The 22,897-nt window shown below is 38.2% G+C and overlaps 1 protein-coding gene across 1 annotated transcript in view; it reads left to right on the top strand.

Annotated features, from left to right (window-relative positions):
• nup210 (nucleoporin 210) overlaps positions 1-22,897 on the top strand; it is a 116,886-nt gene that overhangs the window by 35,784 nt on the left and 58,205 nt on the right. Inside the window, exons 6-13 of the mRNA XM_073072159.1 lie at positions 1,518-1,650; positions 4,070-4,228; positions 6,162-6,230; positions 12,138-12,244; positions 16,475-16,615; positions 18,366-18,503; positions 19,964-20,119; positions 21,449-21,647. Of these exons, the coding sequence (XP_072928260.1) occupies positions 1,518-1,650; positions 4,070-4,228; positions 6,162-6,230; positions 12,138-12,244; positions 16,475-16,615; positions 18,366-18,503; positions 19,964-20,119; positions 21,449-21,647 (1,102 nt within the window). The remainder of the gene's footprint in view (positions 1-1,517; positions 1,651-4,069; positions 4,229-6,161; positions 6,231-12,137; positions 12,245-16,474; positions 16,616-18,365; positions 18,504-19,963; positions 20,120-21,448; positions 21,648-22,897) is intronic.

The raw sequence follows: 22,897 nt of genomic DNA, 5'->3' as shown, positions 1-22,897 counted from the left end.
ACAGCCTTGCAATGTCTGCCAAATATGCATGCCAAGCAAGCTAATCTCTCTCCCAGGCCAGTGTCCCCATCTCCAGAATTATTGCATTACTAGGCTAATAGCAAGAAGTTTCTGGAGGAGGAGAATATCTTTAAAAATCCTCATGCAGAATGGGAAATCAGTCTGGAAATATAACTTTCTCACTGAGTAATAGGAATACTAATCTAATGCAGTTCACACAGTGACAAAGGCACTAAGTATTCATAGAGGCCAAGTACAGAGGAAGGGATCTTTAAGAAGCTAGTTAAATCAACCAACCCACCCAGCCACTCCATGAACCCCCATCCATCTCTGTGTCAGATGTTGCAAATTCCTGCATGAGACTCATCAGTTGTTGCACAGCCACAGCACAGACTTTGAAGGCTTTGAGGAAGTGACTAAGGACATGATAATGCTGTCTGAAATTTGATCCAGTTTTGTCTAACTTTAAAGAGGGGAGATGAGAATTTTTACTGAGTATTCTATGAATCGTCTGTAGTCCAACAAACAAAAAAAACTTGACCTAAGTTTTCTTTCACTTTTTGAGTGTTTCTGATGCATTGATAAAGGTGGCAACTGTTGATTTCATAGAAATGTTTTGGACAGAGAGAGGTTTCTTTTTTCTTAATCATCACCTCACTTCCATTAACAACGTAGTGAATGATTTGGGTGCATCATGGGTGCAATTATAAGTGCAATTTTTGTAATCCACTTGTATAACTGTACCAGATGGTGATACAACCCATCAGAACATTCTCCGCCATACATCTACAAAAATTTGCTAGGGTCTTTGGTGACATGCCAAATCTCCCTAAACTAATGAAGTAGAACCACTGGCATGCCTTCTTTGTGCTTGCATCAATGTGTTGGGCCCAAGACAGACCCTCTTGAGATGTTGACACCCAGGAGCTTAAAACTGCTCACTCTTTTTACCAGTGAGCCTTCAGTGGATACTGGTGTATGCTCTCCCAGCTTGCCCTTCCTGAAGTTCACAATCAATTCTTTAGTCTTGCTGACTTAAATGTATTGCTAAAATTGCATTAAAAAAAAATTTGCTGGAGCATATACTTTGCCTTATTTTCAGGCTTTGTCTGATAACAGGGGACATGCATCACAACAATTGCTGATTTGCTGATGTGGGTGTAGCCTACAAAGCATTGCAGGCTGCACTCACATAATATAGAATCCTTGTATCCATTCAAAAATCATTAGCAGAATGGGCCTCAGCAGCAGGCTGACCAATCCACAGAATGAGAATTACTGTGTTGGAGTATCTAAATGAAATATTCAGATATCCATGTGCGATGTATGTCCCTTGTTTGTAATTTATTGTAATTTTATGTCTTTACTCTGTACTACTGCTGCAAAACAAATTTCATGTCATATAAGACAGTGATCATAAAACTGAAACTGATACAAAATGGCATCAGATATCTGAACAGTACTTTTGTTTTTAATACCAAATTTTGACAACTGCATTGTTATCTTTTACCTGTAAGAATGTGCCGGCTGCAGAGGTTCAACTCCTAATCCTAGAAAACATTATGTTGCATCCGGCTTATGATATCTACCTGATTGAGGGCAGCTCTATTCGTTACCATGTGCAGAAATTGAAGCAAGGGAAGATCACAGGTTTGTTTTTTGCCTTTTACTTTTGAAGCCTTACAAAATTTGAAGGAAAAATATGTAAGTGAAACGTTATGACCTGTACCATTCCAGCCACATAATTGTAAGTGTGGTCTGGGTTCACTTATCCAAAAGGATAAAACTTGGCCCTTAATGGGCCTTTCCTTTACTTTTCCCTAATTCAGGCATCCCACCTCTCCTGGAAGTTCTGGGAGTCTCCTGCATATTGATAACGGCTCCCTGACGTCCGCGTCTCTCTTTCATTGTCCCTCAGTTCAGTTAACAAATTAACAAATTCATTGACACAAACTGCTATGAGTTTGAGACTTCAGGCAAAGTGCTCAAATCTGCCAAGCAAGTCACATCACAGTAACAAGGGAAGTTTGCAAAAGAAATAAAAAAGCTATTTGCATTAGCATTGAGACTGCCAACAAAATACTCAACAAGGAATATATACATATGTGTGTAAATAGTTTCAATATGTGATCAAATAAATTGTTGTGTTCTTTCATAACCAAATCTCCTGTATACATACACCCTTGGAGGGTGTCGACTGGGGGTGGGGTGGTGCTACCTCCCTGTAATGAGTTTTTGCAGGGTGGGATGTCCGCCTAATTTCAATTATCATCCTGTGTTACTTAGCTGTCACAAATCATTCCTTATTTTGTATACCGCCAATGATAGTATTACAGTATCATCGAGGCGGGTGTGGAGGTGAGCAAGTGTTCAGCGCCATCTACCAGCCTTGTGCTTGCTCACTGCTGGAGGAAGGTGTTTGTATATGGTAGTCTTGCTTGTTGCAAGGACTTTCCCTCAGGTGCATTCAAGTGATCTCTCTCCCTCCCTCATTGTTTGTGGGTGGGGCCTGAGCAAGGTTTAATCGATGCAGATTGTAGATTTGGACTAATTAATTTTTTATGATGTTTTGTATTTCTGGCTCTGGTTGCACTTTTTGTAGCGACTATTGGGCAAATTTTGAATTGAGCAGCCTGCAGATTGTACTGAAATATGCCTTTTGTTTTTTATATTCTGTGTTTTCGGTCCTTTTTTTTTGCACATGAGAGGAGGGGTTTTGATGTTTTTCTTTGAACCGGTTGGTTCTATGGTTCTTCTTAGCTTCATGAGTGCCTGTGGGGAAGACAAACTTCAGGGCTGTATACTGCATGCATACTTTGAATCTTTGAGCGTAAGGGACCAGTTGAGCATTCAGAAAGCCACAACTTGATATCATTTTGGCTTGCGTTTGTTAAGGAGAGCCTGCAGAAATGTGAGCTTTCACTTTTCAAGGAAACAGATAAGAAGTGAATTTATTGAGTATCTAAAAATTAGTTTTGTCAGCAATTGGAAAAATTAGTCAAATTTAAGAGATTCAAAATCTTAATATCAATTTAATGTTTTTTTCAGGATTGTATTCTTTACTGTCAGCAATGGAAGAATTTCACCAAGAATGTTTCTACAACCAAATTATTATTAAAAAACTATGGAGACTTCACTCTTTTCATTTCATCTACGCCATTGTGAAATCTCATAAATGTAACCCACAAAGTTTTTTTCTCAATATCTTAGAAACCTGGCCAGATTATGTACATGCCAGTTTTTGGCAATAAAGCAGTCCATTAAGATTGATCAAGCAAGTTACATTTCCCTCACTGTGAAACTTGTTAATTTATTTGTATCTGTCAAAACTGAAACTGATTCTGCAGTTGCTCTAATTTCATGTGTCAGTAGCACAATGATAAATCCAAGGAAATCTTTTTGAATCAGTGTTGATATCTGTCAAATCTCCTTTCTTGTCCTTTTCATGAAATCGGCAATAAATGCTATGCTCGGTAATTTATGCCTGAGTCTATAAGTCTGCTGAGAACTTCCTTGATTTTCATTAACAAGATCACAGCAATAATTTTGACACAGCTTTCCCTCTCCATTGCAAGTTTAGTTAAATTTCTGAAATTCTTTGCATAATGACCTGAGCAGCAACTTTCAGAAAAGGCATTTCAGCAATTTATTTATCCCCTGGAACCCAGTTTATTTTCCCCCAGCTAAACTTGCTCTGACCGGCATTTTTTTAAAAATCTGCTTCGTCTCTGGGCCATCTTTCTGTTCAGCTCACATCACAGTAATGATGTCTGCTTATGTGATTTGAGATTTTTAAGTTGGGTATCAAATGTTTAATACCTTCCTATTAGTGCAGATTATTTTTTGTGTGTATCCAATGCAAAGATTAATACTAATATGTGATAAACTGACAGTGTTTTAAGTTATTTGAAGTGAATTGCAGCAACAGAAGCGTGATTGCAGGTGATCTTTCCTGGCAAACGTGACTTTTGCATCAGCTTTTCACCGTTACGTGGCGGAAGCATTCTATAAATTATCTTGGTAAGTTATATTTCATTATAAAAATTTCTTTAACTTTTTTCTCCCCCAGAATTAATTATGCCTTCTGACCAGTATGAGTTAGAGCTGCAGAACAGCATGGCAAGTCCAGGGAGAGATGCAAGCCGACCAGTGGGCAAACTGGACCAGGCCACATCGACGGTAACTGCACTGCAGCAAGGGCAAGTAAATCTGGTCCTAATGCACAAAAGTATCCTTTACTGTTTTGGAGAAACAAGCGTACACGTTGCTGAAGCTGAACGATAGAAGTTTTGACAGCAACAGTGCTATTTGTACAATACCTGTCCCTCACACTAACTTAATAAGTCTATATGGTTTCGCTCTGAGGAGCCAGCTGTTAATTTTGCTGCAGTTGCATTGTTTTTTTCCCCTTGCTTTTGCAGTGTTTGCTCAATGCTTATTCTGCATAAAATGTGTGAGCATCAATTGCAGGATCCACAATATTTCCATGCTTTGTGGATAAAAGATCCGAATCTACATAGTTTATGCTTCTGCGGTGCAGTGTTGTGCATTTAATCTAAAGTATTTGGAATAAAGCAACGTTTCATTTTTTAAAAAGGTAACAAGTAGAAATTAAAATAACAGACGAACTGTTTAGTTGCTGCGCATCTCAGTTTGCAGTTACGCTACGAATGGCCTTTAGTAGATTTCAGCTGAGTACCCAGCTGCTTTCATATCTGTTCGACATTTGGTTGTTTCCAGCTTGTATAGCAAAGCAAGCAATCATAATCTCGGTCTAACATTGTTGTGAATTTTGCTCATGTATCATTGACTCTGTTTCTAAGCCCATATAATTTCATTTTTCAGTGTTAATTCTGACCTGGTTCTGGTCTTCTATCTTGTTTCATTGGCACTCTTTCTCTGTTAATATAAAATATGGTAGGAAATGTTGTTAATGGTTGGAAGCATCTAGTTGAGTCAGTCTCACCTCATGCAGGAAAAATCTATAGATACTGCCTGACATGCATTCGTTCCTCCAGCACTTTGTGTGTTGCTCTCCTACAGACTATTTTTACCAAACTGGTCTGACTGTAACTTCAGAATTTCTATTTGCTAAGGAGAATTCTTTTGAACCTCTCTGTATTAGTGGAACTGACCTTGAAGTGTCTTTTCTTTGCTCAGAAATCACAATTTCAACCCAATGGGAGATCAAGCAACAGAATGTATTGTAACTTTAGCTAGTTCTAGCCTTTGAATTAATCAGTGAAATATTTGATGGGTTGATGTGGAAGGTAGCATTACTTGCACCTCTTTCAGGCTGCATCATGACCAAACTTCAAGAAGATGATGAGAAATTATTTTGGATTCATCCTGGCTTCCAGTATGTATTGTTGTCTTTGGATAGGCATGCAAATACTTTAAATTTACTAGCATGTCACACACTTTTTTTTAAACCATTAGGTCTTCCTGACATTTTATCCTGTGTTTTGGTCCATCAGAAAGTACAGGCCCATCCTATTAATTGAATATGACTGGACTTTGATAACACTTCAAAATCAAGAATCCTCGATGATGCAGAAAGTAATGATTCTTTTCAAAGCAATACAATTTTGGTTGAATCTTTTAGTAGCACCATCAATTATGTTAATGATCAAGATTTGGCAGAGAACCACAAGAAGGTTTAAAACATAGGCATTTGCACCACCAGCAAATTGCAGGTCCAAAATAATGGGGCTGATAGAATTTCTACCTTTACAGACAGATTATAGTTACTCATTTTTTTAAAACTTTGTCATTTGCTTGCTACTAGAATACCACTTGCATGCTTTTACAATTTTTGATAATCTTTGAGAAGTCTTTACTGACAGGAACTGAATTATGTGTCAGGGTGTGGGTGAGGGAAGTTTTTGATTCATCACTTAATTCCAGTGGGTGATTTTTACTCTAATGCTTCCTTTTTTTTTGTAGGATTTAAGTGAGAAAAACTAATGAATGAAACTTCATCTAAATTAGGAATTAATCCTTTTGCTGTCATGTTGGCAACAAGTTCTTACAAATCTACAAGTGTTGTTTGTCTTTGGTATTTGAGAATGATTTAGATCCATGTTATTATTTGTTTATTTGAAAAAAAAATAGAATAGTAGCAATTTCTTTTTAAAAAGAGGACCTTAACAAATGCATAGATATTCGTATGCAAGGTGTATCTCGGTTACCAAACTGCACAATATACGTTGTTGAGCCACGTTACCTAGGTAAGTAGTTCAAAATGTATATCGGCATGATATCAGTTAAGACGTATATGGTGGAAATGCAGTTAAATTATTAGACCTACAGCCTGAATTCTGGACCATCAGTTGAAAGACAGAATCAAGGAATGATTGCAATACAGGAGGTTGCCATTAGGCCTATTATGACCTCTTCACTTCTCTTGAAAAGAAAATCGTATTCACCCACCCTCTGCCCATCACTGTCCATATTTCCTTTTTAGGTACTAATCAGCTTCCTTTTGAATGCTGCAGTCTTCCACTACTCCCCTCGGCAGTACATTCAAGACCCTTGACACGAACTTGGCTTTATCAAAAGGAACCTATGTAACTGCTGGTTATCTCTTCCCAAATGCCTCCGTTCTCTGTAGCTTGGTTTTGCACATCTGCTTACTCTATCCCTTTTATATCCTTTTCACATCCCATCATAATCTCTTCTATTTCAAGGAAAACAGCACAACCTTCTCCAGTCTATCCACATTACTGAATACCACCGAATTGCCTAATTCTCCTCCTTTGTCTTATGGTCTTATTAAAGGTTAGCTTTGTTTGTCACATTGAAATATGCAGTGAAATGTGTTATTTGCATCAAACCAAATCAGGGTTGAGCTGGGAATTGTTTCCACTCTTCTGGCACCAGCGTAGGATGCCCACAGCTCACTACACCTAACCGTACATCTTTGGAATATGGGAGGAAATCGGAGCACCTGAGGGAATCCATGTGGTAGTGATGGGAGTTAAACCCCAAGAAGTGATGGCTGACACTGTAAAACCATGTGCCTCTACTCTACTGTGCTGGCCCATTCTTGGAATCCATTTGCCAGATATCTTTTCAGTGCTCTCCAAGGGTTTGAATATCTCTCCTGACCGTCAGTGCCCTGCATGGAAACAGTGATGCAATTGTAGCTCAGCTATTGTTTATTAGTGCTTTGAGTTGTATTATGGCAGTTGGGGAATTTAAACTCATCAGTCATTGTAACCATCAAGTTCCTATCTTTACTGGTCCCATTTTCCTGCACTGAGCCTGTAGCCTGCCATGCTAATAGTTTTGTGTACCTAAATTTTGTACAAGTACTTGCCACCAGCACCTCTCAGGCAAAGTATTCCTCATTTCATTTTTCCACTGGGTGAAAATATTCTTCCTCAAATTCCTTATTGATCTTCTTTTACCTTAAGTCTATGTACTCTCGTTCCCCTTTTCTAGGTTACACACGGCCCACCTGATCTGCATCCTTCATTTTATACACTTCATTTAGGATCGCACCCACCGCGACCTTCTGCTTTCTCTACTGTAATGAAAGCTAACTATCAAGTCTTCCCCAAAGCTGAAATGCTCCATACTAGTTACTTCCCGGTGGATCTCCTCTGCACATTCTCCAGTGCAATTAGATCTGCCCTGTAGTGTGGTACTCAGAACTCCTGCTGTGGCTGTTATTCCTTATGCTTAGTAACTGCCGTTATGTATTTGTGCTGCTGCCTTCAGGGATCCTTCCAGAAGTGCACCAATGTTTTTCCGTTACTCAGTGCTTCCTCCTGTCCAAGCATTCATTTTAGATGGGTGCTACATATATATTACCCAGCACCAATCCCTGTGGAACACAACTGGTCATGGGCCTCCACCCAGAATAGCACCCACCAAAAAGTATAGCAGAATATGGTTCAGTTACAAATATGAGCAGAGAAATGGCAGATGGAGTTTAATCTGAGCAAGTTTGATGTGCTAAACTAGATAAGGGAGAAGTTTATATTTATTGACAAGATGTTTAATAGCACTATTGTAAAGAGGAATGCTGGGTTATGAATGCAGAAGCTCCGATGTGGATACTAAGTGTCTTTGCAAAATTATTTTCTTGTATTTTATGAATGGTCACTCCCCCAATGTTAGTCAGCCATCCACTCAGAATTGGGGCTGGAGCAGAGAACTCATGGTTAATGATTTTCTTAATTTTTACTTCAAATATATAAAAAAAAAAGCACCATTCCTTGTTATCAATAGAGACTGATGAAGATGGACAAAGTTTTCTTTAATTTACATAGTCATAAATTTATCATGTTCAATCTTCAATTTTGGATAGTAGAGTGGCTGTGAAATATGGCATGCATGCAAACTTGTTTTAGTGCTAGCATGAAATTGTTGCAATAGCACTCTGATACTCTGGCATCGTTGGGACTTTGGTGACAGACTGACAGATTTAGAATTGTTGGCTGTATCACACTTTTAATTCAGTGTTTTTAGGTGTTACCCAGTAGTATATTGTCCAGTAAACTGAGGGAGTGTGGGTGACCACAACCAGTGAACCAGATAGCAAACCGTCAGGATTTGTGAACAATCTCATAATGGATTATCTTGGTTTCACTGTAAATCTGCTTTTAGATAGAAGTTTTAAAATCAAGAAATAAATCATTTTATAGTTCATAACAGGGGTGGGGGGCAATTACTGGAGGTTCGAGAAATCGACGTTTATGCCATCATGTTGGAGGCAATTCAGACAGAATATACGGTATTGCTCCTCCAACCTGAGTGTGGCCTCATCACAGCAGCTTGTATTCTGCATGGGTAGTCTCCAACCTGTTGGCATGATTTCTTGAATTTCCGATAATAGCCCATCCCCTCCTTCACCATTCCCCAATCCCATTTCCCTCTCCCACCTTATCTCCTTACCTGCCCATCACCTCCCTCTGATGCTCCTCCCTCTTCCCTTTCTTCCATGGTCTTCTACCCTCTCCTATCAGATTCCCCCTTCTCCAGACCTTTATCCCTTTCACCAATCAACTTCCCAGCTCTTTACTACAGTACCCCCCCCCGCCCGTTTCACCTATCACCCACCACCTTGTACTTCTTCCTTCCCTCCCCCATCTTCTTGCTCTGATGTCTCATCTCTCTTTCCTCAGTCCTGATGAAGGGTCTTGGCCTGAAACATCGAATGTTTACTCTTTTCTATAGATGCTGCCTGGCCTGCTGACTTTCTCCATCAGTTTGTGGATGTTGCTTTGAATTTCCAGCATCTGTCTTTGTAAATTAGCAATCAAACAGCTAACTGAGCTGATCTTTTCTGCCTACACGATGTCTACGTCCTTCCACATTTTTCCCCTCACATTCATGTGCCTATCTAAAGTCTCTTAAAAGTTCCTAATGTTTCTGTGTCTACCACCATTCCAGGCAACCACCACCCTCTGTGGAGGGGAAATACTTGCCCCTCACATCTCCTTTGAAATTACCCCCCTCTCCCCTTAAATGCATGCCCTCTAGTATTAAAACATGCCTAATTATAGTATTGGGTTATTACCCAAAACATTCGTTCAATGGCCAAACAAGCTGTATTGTTCTTCGTTTTGCTCTCAATATATGAAATGTATTCTTTACCACTTTCTAAGCTGTACTGCTCAGTTCCAATTGTGTTTGTAGTTTACCTTGTCATTTATCTTTTTAAACAGGTGGGACTACTTGAATAGCTTTTTCTTGATGCATAGAGAAAATATATATTTCTCCATACGTCTGCCTCTTCTTTAAGACTGCATTGGAATTGCACCAAATACATGTTTATGAATATTACTGCATCTTCAGATTATACATCTCTTTGATAGATGGATCTATCCAATGATTTTATGGCAACCTCTGACAGATAATTGCTGAGGTTTTGCTGCAGTAGTGAAGAGTTGTTAAGTTGTCGAGGACGATCGATCCATCTTTTGGGGATTGATTGTTCCATTCCTCTTTCTTGAATATCATGTACAACACTTGGGTGAAACAATAGACAATCAGTGGTGGTTCAGAATTTCGTATATTTCAGTTTACTGGACAAGTATTGCAAATTAACGTTACTATAAAACATTGTAATGTGCTTACACACACTATAATAATTACTGATGTCAGTAAATATATTTAACAAATTCATTTTATTGTGTTTCAAGGATTGTAATTGCAGTTGTCAGCTAATTAACAGCACCAAACCAACTTTATATGGTGAGCAATGTATTCAGATAGAATGGAGGAAAAGTTTTCATAATGCTATCTGGGAAGTTAATTGCTCATTATAAAATAATGCCCCGATTTTGAAAAGGCCTCCTGTAATAAGACCATAAGACAAAGGAGCAGAAGTTGGCCATTTGGCCCATCGAGTCTGCTCCGCCATTTTATCATGAGCTGATCCATTCTCCCATTTAGCCCCATTCCCCTGCCTTCTCACCATAACCTTTGATGCCCTAGCTATTCAGATACCTATCAATCTCTGCCTTAAATACACCCAATGACTTGACCTCCATTGCCGCCGTGGCAACAAATTCCACAGATTCACCACCCTCTGGCTAAAAAATTTCTTCGCATTTCTGTTCTGAATAGGTGCCCTTCAATCTTGAAGTCATGCCCTCTTGTACTAGACTCCCCCACCATGGGAAACAACTTTGCCACATCCACTCTGTCCATGCCTTTCAACATTTGAAATGTTTCTATGAGGTCCCCCCTCACTCTTCTAAACTCCAAGGAGTGCAGTCCAAGAGCAGTCAAATAGTCCTCATATGTTAACCCCCTCATTCCTGGAATCATTCTAGTGAATCTTCTTTGAACCCTCTCCAACATCAGAACATCCTTTCTTAAATAAGGAGCCCAAAACTTCACACAGTACTCCAAGTGAGGTCTTACCAATGCCTTATAGAGCTTCAACATCACATCCCTGCTCCTATACTCTATTCCTCTACAAATGAATGCCAATATTGCATTCGCCTTCTTTACCGCCGACTCAACCTGGAGGTTAACCTTAAGGGTATCCTGCACGAGGACTCCCAAGTCCCTTTACATCCCAGATCTTTGAACTCTCTCTCCATTTAAATAATAGTCTGCCCGTTTATTTCTTCTACCGAAGTGCATGACCATACACTTTCCAACATTGTAATTCATTTGTCACTTCTTTGCCCATTCCCCCAATCTATCCAAGTCTCTCTGCAGACTACACACACAAAATGCTGCCTGGCCTGCTGTGTTCCACCAGCATTTTGTGTGTGTTGTTTGAATTTACAGCATTGGCAGATTTCCTCGTGTTTGCTCTCTGCAGACTCTCTGTTTCCTCAGCACTACTGGCGTATCATCAGCAAACTTAGCCACAAAGCCATCTATTCCACAATCCAAATCATTGATATACAACGTAAAAAGAAGCAGCCCCAGCACGGACCCTTATGGAACACCCACTGGTAACCGGCTGCCAACCAGAATGGGATCCCTTTATTCCCACTCTCTGTTTCCTGCCAATCAGCCAACACTCTATCCACGTATGTAACTTTCCTCTAATTCCATGGGCTCTTATCTTGTTTAGCAGCCTCATGTGCGACACCTGGTCAAAGGCCTTCTGAAAATCCAAATACACAACATCTGCTGCATCTCCCTTATCTAGCCTACCTGTAATTTCCTCAAAAAATTGCAATAGGTTTGTCAGGCAGGATTTTCCTTTAAGGAAACCATGCTGAGTTCTGCCTATCTTGTCATATGCCTCCAGGTAATCGACTCCAACAACTTTCCAACCATCGATGTCAAGCTAACAGGTCTATGATTTCCTGCAGGACATTCTCAACTTATCTCAGCTGAGAAAAAATTTGAATTAACAACTCTCCAGTACTCAACTTTAGTACGGTCTTCCTAATTATATCAATACAATAAAACTACCCTTTGATAAAAATAATGCACTCATTTTGATCTGCTCTGGGCCAATCACAAAAATTGTCGTATAAATGTAGAGCAGTGACATAATCTTTCAGAAGGCCATTGCTGACGTGGCCACTGTAAAGTTGCAAAACTTCATAGAGTAAATGGTTTGTAAATCTCCCCTGCTTATATAATACTTTTATTAGAAAACTGAGCTATGCTAAGGCTATATAGAAATTAAGTAACTTTTTTTATATATATAGGATTTACAGTTTATCCTGGTGACAGATGGATTTTGGAAACTGGCAAAGAGTACGTTCTAACAATTGAAGTGTATGATAAAGAAAGCAATAAATTTTATCATTCAGATGTAAGTATTCTACCGAGGCGAGAAAAAGATGTAATCGGTTCACTTGTGAAACTTTAAAATTCCCAACAATTAATCTTCAAAATGATTGTGCTGTGTACAAATGACAGTTTGTTTTAGTCTGTTTATTTCCTCTTGCTTAGTTTTGGAATGTATGCTCGGTGTTTTCAATTGACAGTGTAAAATGATTTGGGAACTGGCTCATTCCTCACTTCTACTTTCAACTGGAGATATGTGTCGCTCTGAGCAAGAAAACCTTTCAGACACAAAAGACGTTTTAAAACTTCAGTAGTCCAGTGTTTCCTGGACTTGACAGGTGATGGGTAATCAAGAGTTGTTCCAACTATTCCTATGCCCCTGTCCCTCCCTCTGGCCTCACTGAACACTGCACCACTTACTGAGCTGGCCAACCAAGTTTTTATTAATTATAACTGTTTCTCTCAATGTAACTGGGCCTGGATGTCACTGAACTAGAACTTGCTTGAGCAAGCTAACCTTGTTGGAGATTACAAAAGGATATTTTCAGGATGCAGAAGTGGCAGATCGAGTTAAATCCAGAAATATATAAATCGATGGACTTTGGAAGGTCAAACTTGATCATCATCATTATGTGCCATGTTGTATGATATAAGTGATCATCGTCTTTCCATAACCAAGATTGTTCTTGGCAAATTTTTCTACAGAAATGGTTTGCCATTGCCTTTTTCTATATAGTCTCAGTACAAGACCCTAGCTGTTGTCAATACTTACTGTCTTCCTGGCATCAGTGGTTGCATAACCAGGACGTGATGTGCACCAACTGTTCTTAAGACCATCCACCACCTGCACCCATGGCTTCACATGACCATGATCGGGGGATAAGCAGGTGCTATATGTTGCCCGAGGGTGTCCTGCAGGCTAGTGGAGGGAAGGTGTGTCTTACATCTTCTTTGGTAGAGATGTACCTTCACCCAATCACCCACTGGATTTGATGGCAGAGTACAAAGTTAATGACAAGATTCTTAGCAGTGTAGAGAAACAGAAAGGGATCTTGGGATCCAAGTTCATAGATCCCTCCAAGTTGCCGTGCAGGTTGATAGGGTGGTTAAGAAGTTAAAGAGCCATGCAGTAATGTTGCAGCTCTATAAATCTCTGATTAGACCACACTTTGAGTATTGTGATTGTCTCAAAATAGGAAGGATGTTGAATCTTTACAGAGAGAGTGCAGAGATTTATCATGATGCTGACGGGAATAGAAAACACATCTTATGAGGCAGGGTTGAGTGAGCTAGGGCTTTTGTCTCTGGAGCAACAGGGATAATAGAAGACCTGATAAGAGGCATTGATGAGTGAACACTAGCGCCTTTTTTCCAGGGTGGCAATGACTGAAATGAGGAGGCATTCTTTTAAGGTAATAGGAGAAGAGTGTCGAAGAGATGTCAGAGGTAGGTTTTTCACAGAGAGTGCTAAGTGCATGGAACGTACTGCCTGGTGTGGTGGTAGAGGCAGATACATTAGGGACATTTAAGAGATTCTTAGATAGGTACATGGATGAAAGTAAAATGGAAGGCTATGTGGGAGGGAAGGGTTAGGTTGATCTTGGAGTAGGCTAAAAGGTTGGCCAAAGAGCCTGTATAGTGCTCTACTGTTCTACATTCTAAGACAGACTTCCTAATGGGTCCAACTTTTTCTAGCATCCTTCAGTTCAGTTTTGCTTTGTCCTGGCAGTATAAGGTGAAAACGACATCCAGGGCCTTGTCCCTTAATTAATGAGAGCTGAACATACAGGGGATGAACTAAAGGCTGTAATTGAGTATGGTAGAGGGAAGGGAAGAATATTAACTTGCCTCTGACATTTAAATGCTCAAATGATTTACTCCCAGGACAGGCATACACACTGATTACCTATCAAACTTGAGCCCAGAAAATGAACTCCCTTTAACAAGAGTACTTGTGCTATAAGTTGAACTTTCATAGCACATTAAGTGAGCAATTAACGTTTAAGTACAGCAACTCCATGAAATATATAGGGAGGTAAAGGACAAGATGTCATTTTCACAAAGCTTATTACAAATGAAAAATTATCCAGCAACCTGTGACTATTTTTTTCATTTGTGCGATAATTCTCCCTTAGTTCAAGTTATAGCTGGTTTATGCAGTAAATATATGTGTCATTCGCAGTCTTAGCATTTCAGTAAGTTTTAGGCCAAGGTTAAAAAGTTAAAGTCTGTCCTGGCCTCATCAGGCCGGTGGTTATGCCGTCCTGGCTGGGGCTCGAACTCACAAGCTTCAGATCGCTAGTCCAGTGCGTTAACCACTTGGTCACACGCCACACTCGTACACTAGGTAAAGTTATAAAAACTAATGACTGCTTATTTATGTTTTTTAAGCCCAGCAATGGTAAGATAAAAATGGAATCAAGTAAAAATTGGAAGGTCACATTGTCAATTTTGAAGTGACCTTGCCTTTTTGGAAACTACCAAAATGGCAATTTCCAAAGTGAAATTTTCAAACTCTGATATCTCCCTGTCAGCCCCCACTCAAACTATAGAAGAAAAATATATAAAAGATAATAAGCTGGTAAGGAAGGCAGGCTCTGTCGTGGGCAAAGTACTGGAGAGTTTAACATCGGTAGCTGAGCGAAGGGTGCTGAGTAGGCTACGGTCAATTATGGATAACTCTGAACATCTTCTACATAGCACCATCCAGAGACAGAGAAGCAGTTTCAGCGACAGGTTACTATCGATGCAATGCTCCTCAGACAGGATAAAGAGGTCAATACTCCCCAATGCCATTAGGCTTTACAATTCTACCGCCAGGACTTAAGAACTTTTAAAAAGCTATTATTAATGCTTTTTGAGATAGTGATTTAGATGCATATCATATTTTTTACTGAGTTAAGTATTGTATGTAATTAGTTTTGCTACAACAAGTGTATGGGACATTGGGAAAAAAGTTGAATTTCCCCATGGGGATGAATAAAGTATCTATCTATCTATCTATCTATCTAAAATTGAGCCTTCCCTTTAAAATGGCTTAACAATCTGAAGGCCACATCTTATTGTGATCATGTTTTTTATTGTAATTCAAATTTTTATTATTATTTTTTTCTTATTTTACAAGGTAGCACGGCATATCATAGAGCAGATACAGTACAGCATATTTACACAGCCATCCCATGACAGGAAAACATATAAAACTAAGAAACAGAAAAAAAACTTCTAATTTTAGTTTAAATTAACATACAACCCAAAATTGATCCCACGCATCTTGCACTTGCTCCTCACTGTTAATTCTTCCTAACATGTGTTCATATGATGAAATCTTAACCATTTTCCTCAGTCCATTCCCTCACAGTGGGACATCTGGGTTTTTTCCAGTTTTGCAATATAGCTGTGATGAGACCCACCTTTAAAATAGTAAATTTGTCATTGTTTACATTAGGTATAATTGTCCTATCACCCAGGAGACAAAGGCGTGGGCACAAGGGCAGTGTAGGACCCGACTGATTCCCCAACAAATCAAGAACTTTACACCAAAATGGACGAACCATGGAACACTTCCAAATCATGTGAAAATATGTGCCCACCTCATTTTTACATTTCCAGCATAAATGATTATCAACAATCCCCATTTTGTTGAGTCTAGTTGGTGTATAATAATATGTGTACTATCTTATACTGAATAAATTTCCCTCTTACTTCCCTAATATGTCTACTCACATTTGATAAAATATTTGACCACTCATTATCTTTAATATCGCTTCCAAGATCCTTCTGCCATACTGCTTTGAGATTGTTACACGGTTCACCCATAGAGTGTTTGAACATTTTATAAAACACTGATGCTTGATGTGATCATGTTTAAGCAATATTGTTAGTCATTTAGTCTGGTCCATTTGTTGTTTAATTTTACATTACTTGTCAAGGCATAGTTGAGTTTTTTTTGACAGATTTTGGTTTTTTAAATTGAGATCATGAAATAGAAATTAGATTTTGGTTGCTAGTGCTACAGTGATTCCAAACATATCAACTGCCCTTGGTTTTATCCCCATGTATTTGATTCCAAAGTATTCGGAGGAGAATACGTTAAGTGGCTAGTTTTTTAGACCCCACTTAACTCTGGCAAAGGCTGATTTCTGTTTTTAGCTGTTGTAGTTGTGTATACCCTGTGTGTTATATACAAGCTGCAATGTGCACTGTTGAATGTATGTAGTAATATTTTATGGTAACTCATTTCTTCATGACAACATAGGAAATCAGAATTAACGCAGAAATTCCACCAGAGTATTTTGATGTATTGGAGAGTTCTTTAAATGGATCATATCATCGTGTGAGGGCATTGAAAAAGGGGCAGACAATAATTGATGCATCGTTAAGTAAAGTGATATCTCAGGTGAGAATGTATTTTTTTATGCTGAAGTATGCAATCTCATAAGTATTTAAAAAAATACTTTGAATTTAATGAACAGAACAAAACTCTTCACAATTGAAGTTCTTTGCATATTTCACATTGTTATAAACAGCTCTTAGCTAATTTTCAAAATTGCTGAGAATTCTTGTTACAAAAATAAAAACTATTTACTTAAGTGGTAACTTTATAGTAAGCGTTCAAACCATTGTCCAATTTGGGATTTGAATTTAGATCAGTCATAAAAAGGAGTATACATGCATGTGACTGAATTCAGGATCAATTTTCAAGCAACTAAATATTTAATATATAATAAATTTTGAAATATTGATTTAATGTCATGTTGGGAACAAAACAATTTTGAGGAATTCAGATGCTCTGCTTACATTTGGACTATGATATGGAATAAAATGCAGTGTTATTAATAGTCTCTGTTACGAATATAATCCAATTTGGTTTAAACCTTTTTATTGGGTTTAAACGATGTCAGTTATGGCCCTGTTGCTATTTTTACTTTGAATTACCCGATGGTGGGTTCTTCAGGATATGAACACATCAGTGCAGCATTGCTGCTTGTGCAGTCGTTTGAATGAAATGTTAAAACCTTATACCTGTTCCGTTGGGAGCTAAACAAAAAACACCCTACCATTCAGTGAGCAGAGGCATTTTCAAAGTGCACTGCACAATCTTTGTTTCCTGAAGCAACGCTTAGAAAGGAAGCAGTAGGCTGATGCAAGCAGGCTTTGTGTTTGGAAATGTTGGCATCCAGCTGGTCCCAGATAACTAAATGCCAGATTTACAGAACCCGGAATAGGTCCAGTGCAAAGTAACATAACGGATACCAGCACATCTGTTTTCCAATGCACTTCTGAATTTCCTTGTCCAGACCTGGATTAAATCAGAAACCATGCTCAGTTGAATGCAGATGTCTGCTTGTGTACAGTTGGTTTTTGACATTTCTATGCATTCTTGAATTTATAAATATTTTTAATTGAACTAATTTTCAGTACTTTTTAAACTACTGAGTGTTCCAAATATTACATGGGGAAGAAAATAAAAGCAAAAGTAATTCTCATCTCTGCACACTTGTAAAAAGAATCATTAAAATGCTAAATCACTGCAAGTATTTCATAAATTTTTCTTTCCCTGTAACCAGCCCAGGTAAGCATAAGTAGGTGAACAAGAAATGCAGCAAATGAAGGTGGCAGACAGAATCCATCTCATTTGGGTTTATGATACTATTTATAAGCTGTTTCTGGGACTAAATACAAATTTTCATGTTTAAAAACATTATGAAACTCATGCAATAATGTTAATATTAACTCTGCAATATACATTTTTATATGTAAATATGAAGGGATGAGGGCTTTCTTCCTTGTATTGCAGAAAATGGAATGTATATTAGTTCTGTTAAAGCTTAGCTTTGTGATTCCAAGAATCTTAAAATACTATATGCAAATTCATAGTTACTGTTGTGATTCTTTGAAGCAAAAATAGGCCTTTTGACAATTTGAACAGAATGCATGGCTACAAATGGTTTTTAAATAAATACTTTCAAATTGCAGCATTGTCATGAAGTTTTGGAGGTCTGGGCATCTCTAAAATCATCTTTAAAAATTTTAAACTTATGCTGATGCTTGTTTTCTTGAATGTCAATTGCATTAATTGCAGCTATTCCAGTGCTGTTCAGTGTTTTACTAATACTATTCCATATTTTATTAACTTTGACTTTCAGAATGGAGCTGTGCATTCCATGGCTGTCCCAGTGCGAAACCAACAAGAAGTTGAAATTTATAATCCGATTACTCTTACACCAAGTATTTTGACATTTCCCTGGCAGCAGGTGGCTGGAGCTTACCAATATGTAATAAAGGTGCTTATTTTGTGAATACAATATATCTTGCCTAATTACCAAACAGTGGGTTCCGGTTAATTTTGGCCCAGTTATTGGCTGCCAAAGTTTCATGGAAATAGTTAAAAAGGTATATTATCTCCTTTTTAGAGGAGGCAATAACAACTTAAATATTTTGTTCTGCTCAATCTATTTGGAGAATGAATCTGTCCAGATCTTCAATATGTGGTAACAAAAGGCACTTAACAAAAACACATACAGATGCTGCAGAACTAGAATTGAAGACACAAAAAGTGCTGGAGGTCAGGCAGCATCTTTGGAGGGAGAAAGAGGGCCATAATGATTATAAATGTTAACATAAAAAGGCTGAAAATTTAAAATAAAGCCAGAAAATCAAATATAAAGAGGAAGTACACTGTTAAGGGCAAGGCCTTTAACAGTTTTAAAGGTCATCAACACTGTTAATGAGTGGAGTGATCTAGGGGTGCAAGTTAATAGCTTCCTCAGCTACATAGTGGCGACATAAAATGATGGTGTGGTTATGAAGGTATATGGCATGCTTGCCTTTATTGATTGAGCCATTGGGTTCAAAGGTCAGGAGGTTATGTTGCAGCTTTTTAAAACACTCTAGTTCAGCTGCATCTGGAGTATTGTGGACAGTTCTGGTGGGCTGTTATAGGAAGGATGTTGAGCTTTTGAAGAGGATGCAGAAGAGGTTTACCAGGAAGCTGCCTGGATTAGTGGGCATGTGCTATAATGAGAGGCTGGACAAACTTAGGTTGTTTTATACGGAGCGGCGGGGGCTGAGACGAGATCCAATAGAAGTTTAAATGTTTATGAGAGACACAGGTAGAGTAGACAGACAGTATCTGTTTCCCAGGGTTAAATTGTCTAATACCAGAGGGCATGCAGTTAAGATGAGAGCGATAAATTCAAAGGAGGTGTGAGGGGCAAGTTTCTTTTATACAGGGGTTGGTGAGTGTCTGGAATACGCTGCCTGGGGTGGTGGATAAGGCCGATACATTTGGGACTTTTAGGAGATGGTTAGACAGGCACGTGAATGTGAGGAAAATGGGAGAATATGGACATTGTATAGGCAGAAAGCATTAGTTTAATTGATCATTTGATTACTAATTTAATTGATTCAGCACAGCGTTGTCTGCCGAAGGCCCTGTTCCTACGCTGTACTGTTCTATCTTCTAAAATGTGGGAAACAATTAGCAGAGCAGAATGAATCTGCAGGAAGAGAAATGGAGTAAAAGTTTCAGGCCAACAATACTTAGTAATATTGACTGCTTCCTTTCCCGCACCCTGAGTGAGTGTTTTGAGCACCTGTATTCTTATTATTGCTCAAAACAGGCACTCAGCACTTGCACACGTAGGGAAATGATGTTCTGCCTTGTGATTTGAATGTACAGTATATTTCAATGACAGATGAGGTTGCATTTACATTTCCCTTTTTAATTTAATTTGCTGTTTAGGCCGAAGGTGGGAGTGGAAATTTTATTTGGTCATCATCCAATCAAGCGGTGGCAACAGTGACAGTTAAAGGAATTATGACAACGGGAAGTGATACAGGACTGAGCATAATAAAAGCTCATGATGTTCAGAATCCATTACACTATGGACAAATGATGGTAATTTGATTCATTTTTACCTTTGCATTTCATTTTTATTGACTGAACATTATCTATAAGAGCGATATAAAAATGTATCTCATGTTGACATGACGTTTTCAGAATTTGTGGAGTTATGAAGGTGGAAATGATCATGATACCGAGGGTACCATTAGGTGTCGAGTGACCTCTTTAACACCATTTACAATTAAAAATGAAAAGCAAGACAGTGCTCTCTAATTTGATTTTTTTTTTGTCCAGTAATTGTTATCTTGCCAAATGTCTTGGGATTTAAGTATGTGGAGAGGTGTGAATTTACACCACCCAAGTGATAGACAACTACTGAATTTACCAGAAAAAATGAATATTGTATGTGCTGATATTTGCATTTTTAATTATGCCTTTAATGCACCAAAAATTAACTTTTGTGATCATGCAGTTTCATTTACTCTGTTTTAATAGTAACCAATTAAAAAAATTAAATGCACATTTTGTCTCTTATCCCTTATAATCCCATCTTTGTTTTCTACCTTTTTAAAACATTTTGTCTTCAGCAACAAATTCATAATTCTGTTGCTTTATAATTAAGACTGTCAAAAAGGATTTTCCAGTTTGACTGATTTTTCCCTATTCAGTCATGTTCTAGAATACTAGTGGGTGGGTGCTATAGTGCTTTGGCTCTCTTCATGGAATTTCTGTGGGCAAGTATAAATGGAATGAATGGTTATATGCTGCTGACTTTCTTAAAAATATGCTAATTTTCTAGAAGGGCTGCTCATAGAATAGCTTGTGCAAGTTTAAATTGAATGGTTTATGACCTAAGAAGACACTATTATGTGCTCTTGTACATCTCAAAGTCTTTGGAAGACTCTGCAGGAAAGACAGAAAGCTGCTGCTCTAAATATCTGATCAGTTACTACAATACAAGAAGTTACAAGAAGGAATTGAAGACAATTTCCAGATCCGAATGTTTACAACAAGAGATAATGGTTATCTTGGTGTAGAAGTTAGTACCGTCTCCTCAGACAAAAAGAAATGGGTTCAAATTCCACTGCAAACTTGAGCAGAAAACCTTGCTAATATTTCATTGTGTGGTGAAGTAGTGTGGCAATATAGGATGCAACTTTTTAAATAGTTGTGTCCCCTTGCTTGTGGGAGTACAAAATTCCGAGGGGGGCGGGTTTCGGGGTTGTACACGATCAGAGAGTTTGTGCCAGTTACCTAGTTAGTCTTTTTAAAATAAGTAATCCTCCACTATAAAACTAAATGTTGGTCTGGAATGTATTGTGATTTAACTGTTAGCTGTAGTCTTGGTTCATCATAAAATTATATATTTTTTAAAACTTTAAGGTATATGTAATAGAACCAATCCAAATGGAGTTTGCACCCTGCCAAGTGGAAGCTAGAGTTGGGCAACAATTGGATTTGCCCCTCAAAATTTATGGCCTCATGAACACAGAAACAGAGGAAGAAGTTATGCTAACTGACTGCTCCCATTTTGACCTTGTGACAGAGATTGAAAATCGTGGTGTTTTCAAGAGTATAGAAGGTAACAAAAGAGAGCTTTTTTTTACTTTAGAATAAAATTATTTTGCAGAGTTTTAATGCAATTAAATGTGCATTTTCAAATGGGAATATATTTAAACTTCAAAACATTAAGCCATTTTCAAAATTTCTCAGTTGAAAATTGGTTTGGAGTTTGTCACCCATGTTCACCATTTCCAGTGCAACATATTTTTGCATTGCATTATTTTCATTTATTCGTACTGTTTATCTTTCAAAGGTCATAATAAAATTGGGGAATAAATAATTCATGTCTGATGAGAATCTGCACTACTTGTCCAAATGTGGGAAATGGCAGACAAATGTGTTTACAGTGAAATTCTGCAAAATGATGGAAGTAACATTGTTCCTCTAAAAAACTGGACAGAATTGGGACTTCAAACTTTGCATTAATATCAATAATTCTATATTGAATTGACATGTCAACATATGAAACAGATGAACAGGAAAAGATTTGCTGGTTCTTCAGAACTGTATCTCACTTAAGGAATGGCAGCTCACAAATAAGCCTCTGTCGTTGAATCTCTGTACAATGAATCTCTGTAGGGAGGGGTTGCATTCCTAGGAAAATATTCATATTGCAATTTTCTGTATTACAAACACTTGACAATTCTCATTGTGATTGATTAATCTTTTTTCCCCCACATGTAAATTTCATAATAATTAATTTTTATTCTATATCTCAAATTTTTGGTGGTGATTTCTGAATTCCAAGGGTGAATTTGCATTACCAGAAGCGTCATAATGTGGGACTACACAGAAAGGTAGAAGAACACTTTAAAAGAAGTCATGGCCCAGATGGGGGCAAGAGGAGGTGAACTCTGTAAAAATTTCTCTCTGGCCCTTCAAACAATTAGTACAGTAGATCCATATAAACTCAGGATAATCCATAAAGACCTTCCTCTATGATATATGTTAGTGCCAATTCAGTAACCAGCAGATTTCCCTATGAGATTTAAAACAAAATTAGCATGCATCACCTCAGCCTTCAAAGAATGGGGTTTCCCTTCCTCCACCATTGATGCTGCCCTCACCTGCATCTCCTCCATTTCCCAAACACATGCATTCACCCTATCTTCCCAATGTCTTAACAGTGATAGAGTTCCTCTTGTCTTTACCTATTACCCCTTGAGCATCCACATCCAACGTATCATTCCAACTTTCACCCTGCCCTCAAATTTACCTGGTCCATTTCCGACACCTCGCTCCCCTTTCTTGATCTTTCTGTCTCCATCT

The sequence above is a fragment of the Hemitrygon akajei genome, chromosome 19, assembly GCF_048418815.1.
Source record: "Hemitrygon akajei chromosome 19, sHemAka1.3, whole genome shotgun sequence".
Classification (NCBI taxonomy): domain Eukaryota; kingdom Metazoa; phylum Chordata; class Chondrichthyes; order Myliobatiformes; family Dasyatidae; genus Hemitrygon; species Hemitrygon akajei.
Note: the sequence above shows the minus strand (reverse complement) of the source record. Positions and strands in the feature narration are given on the sequence as shown.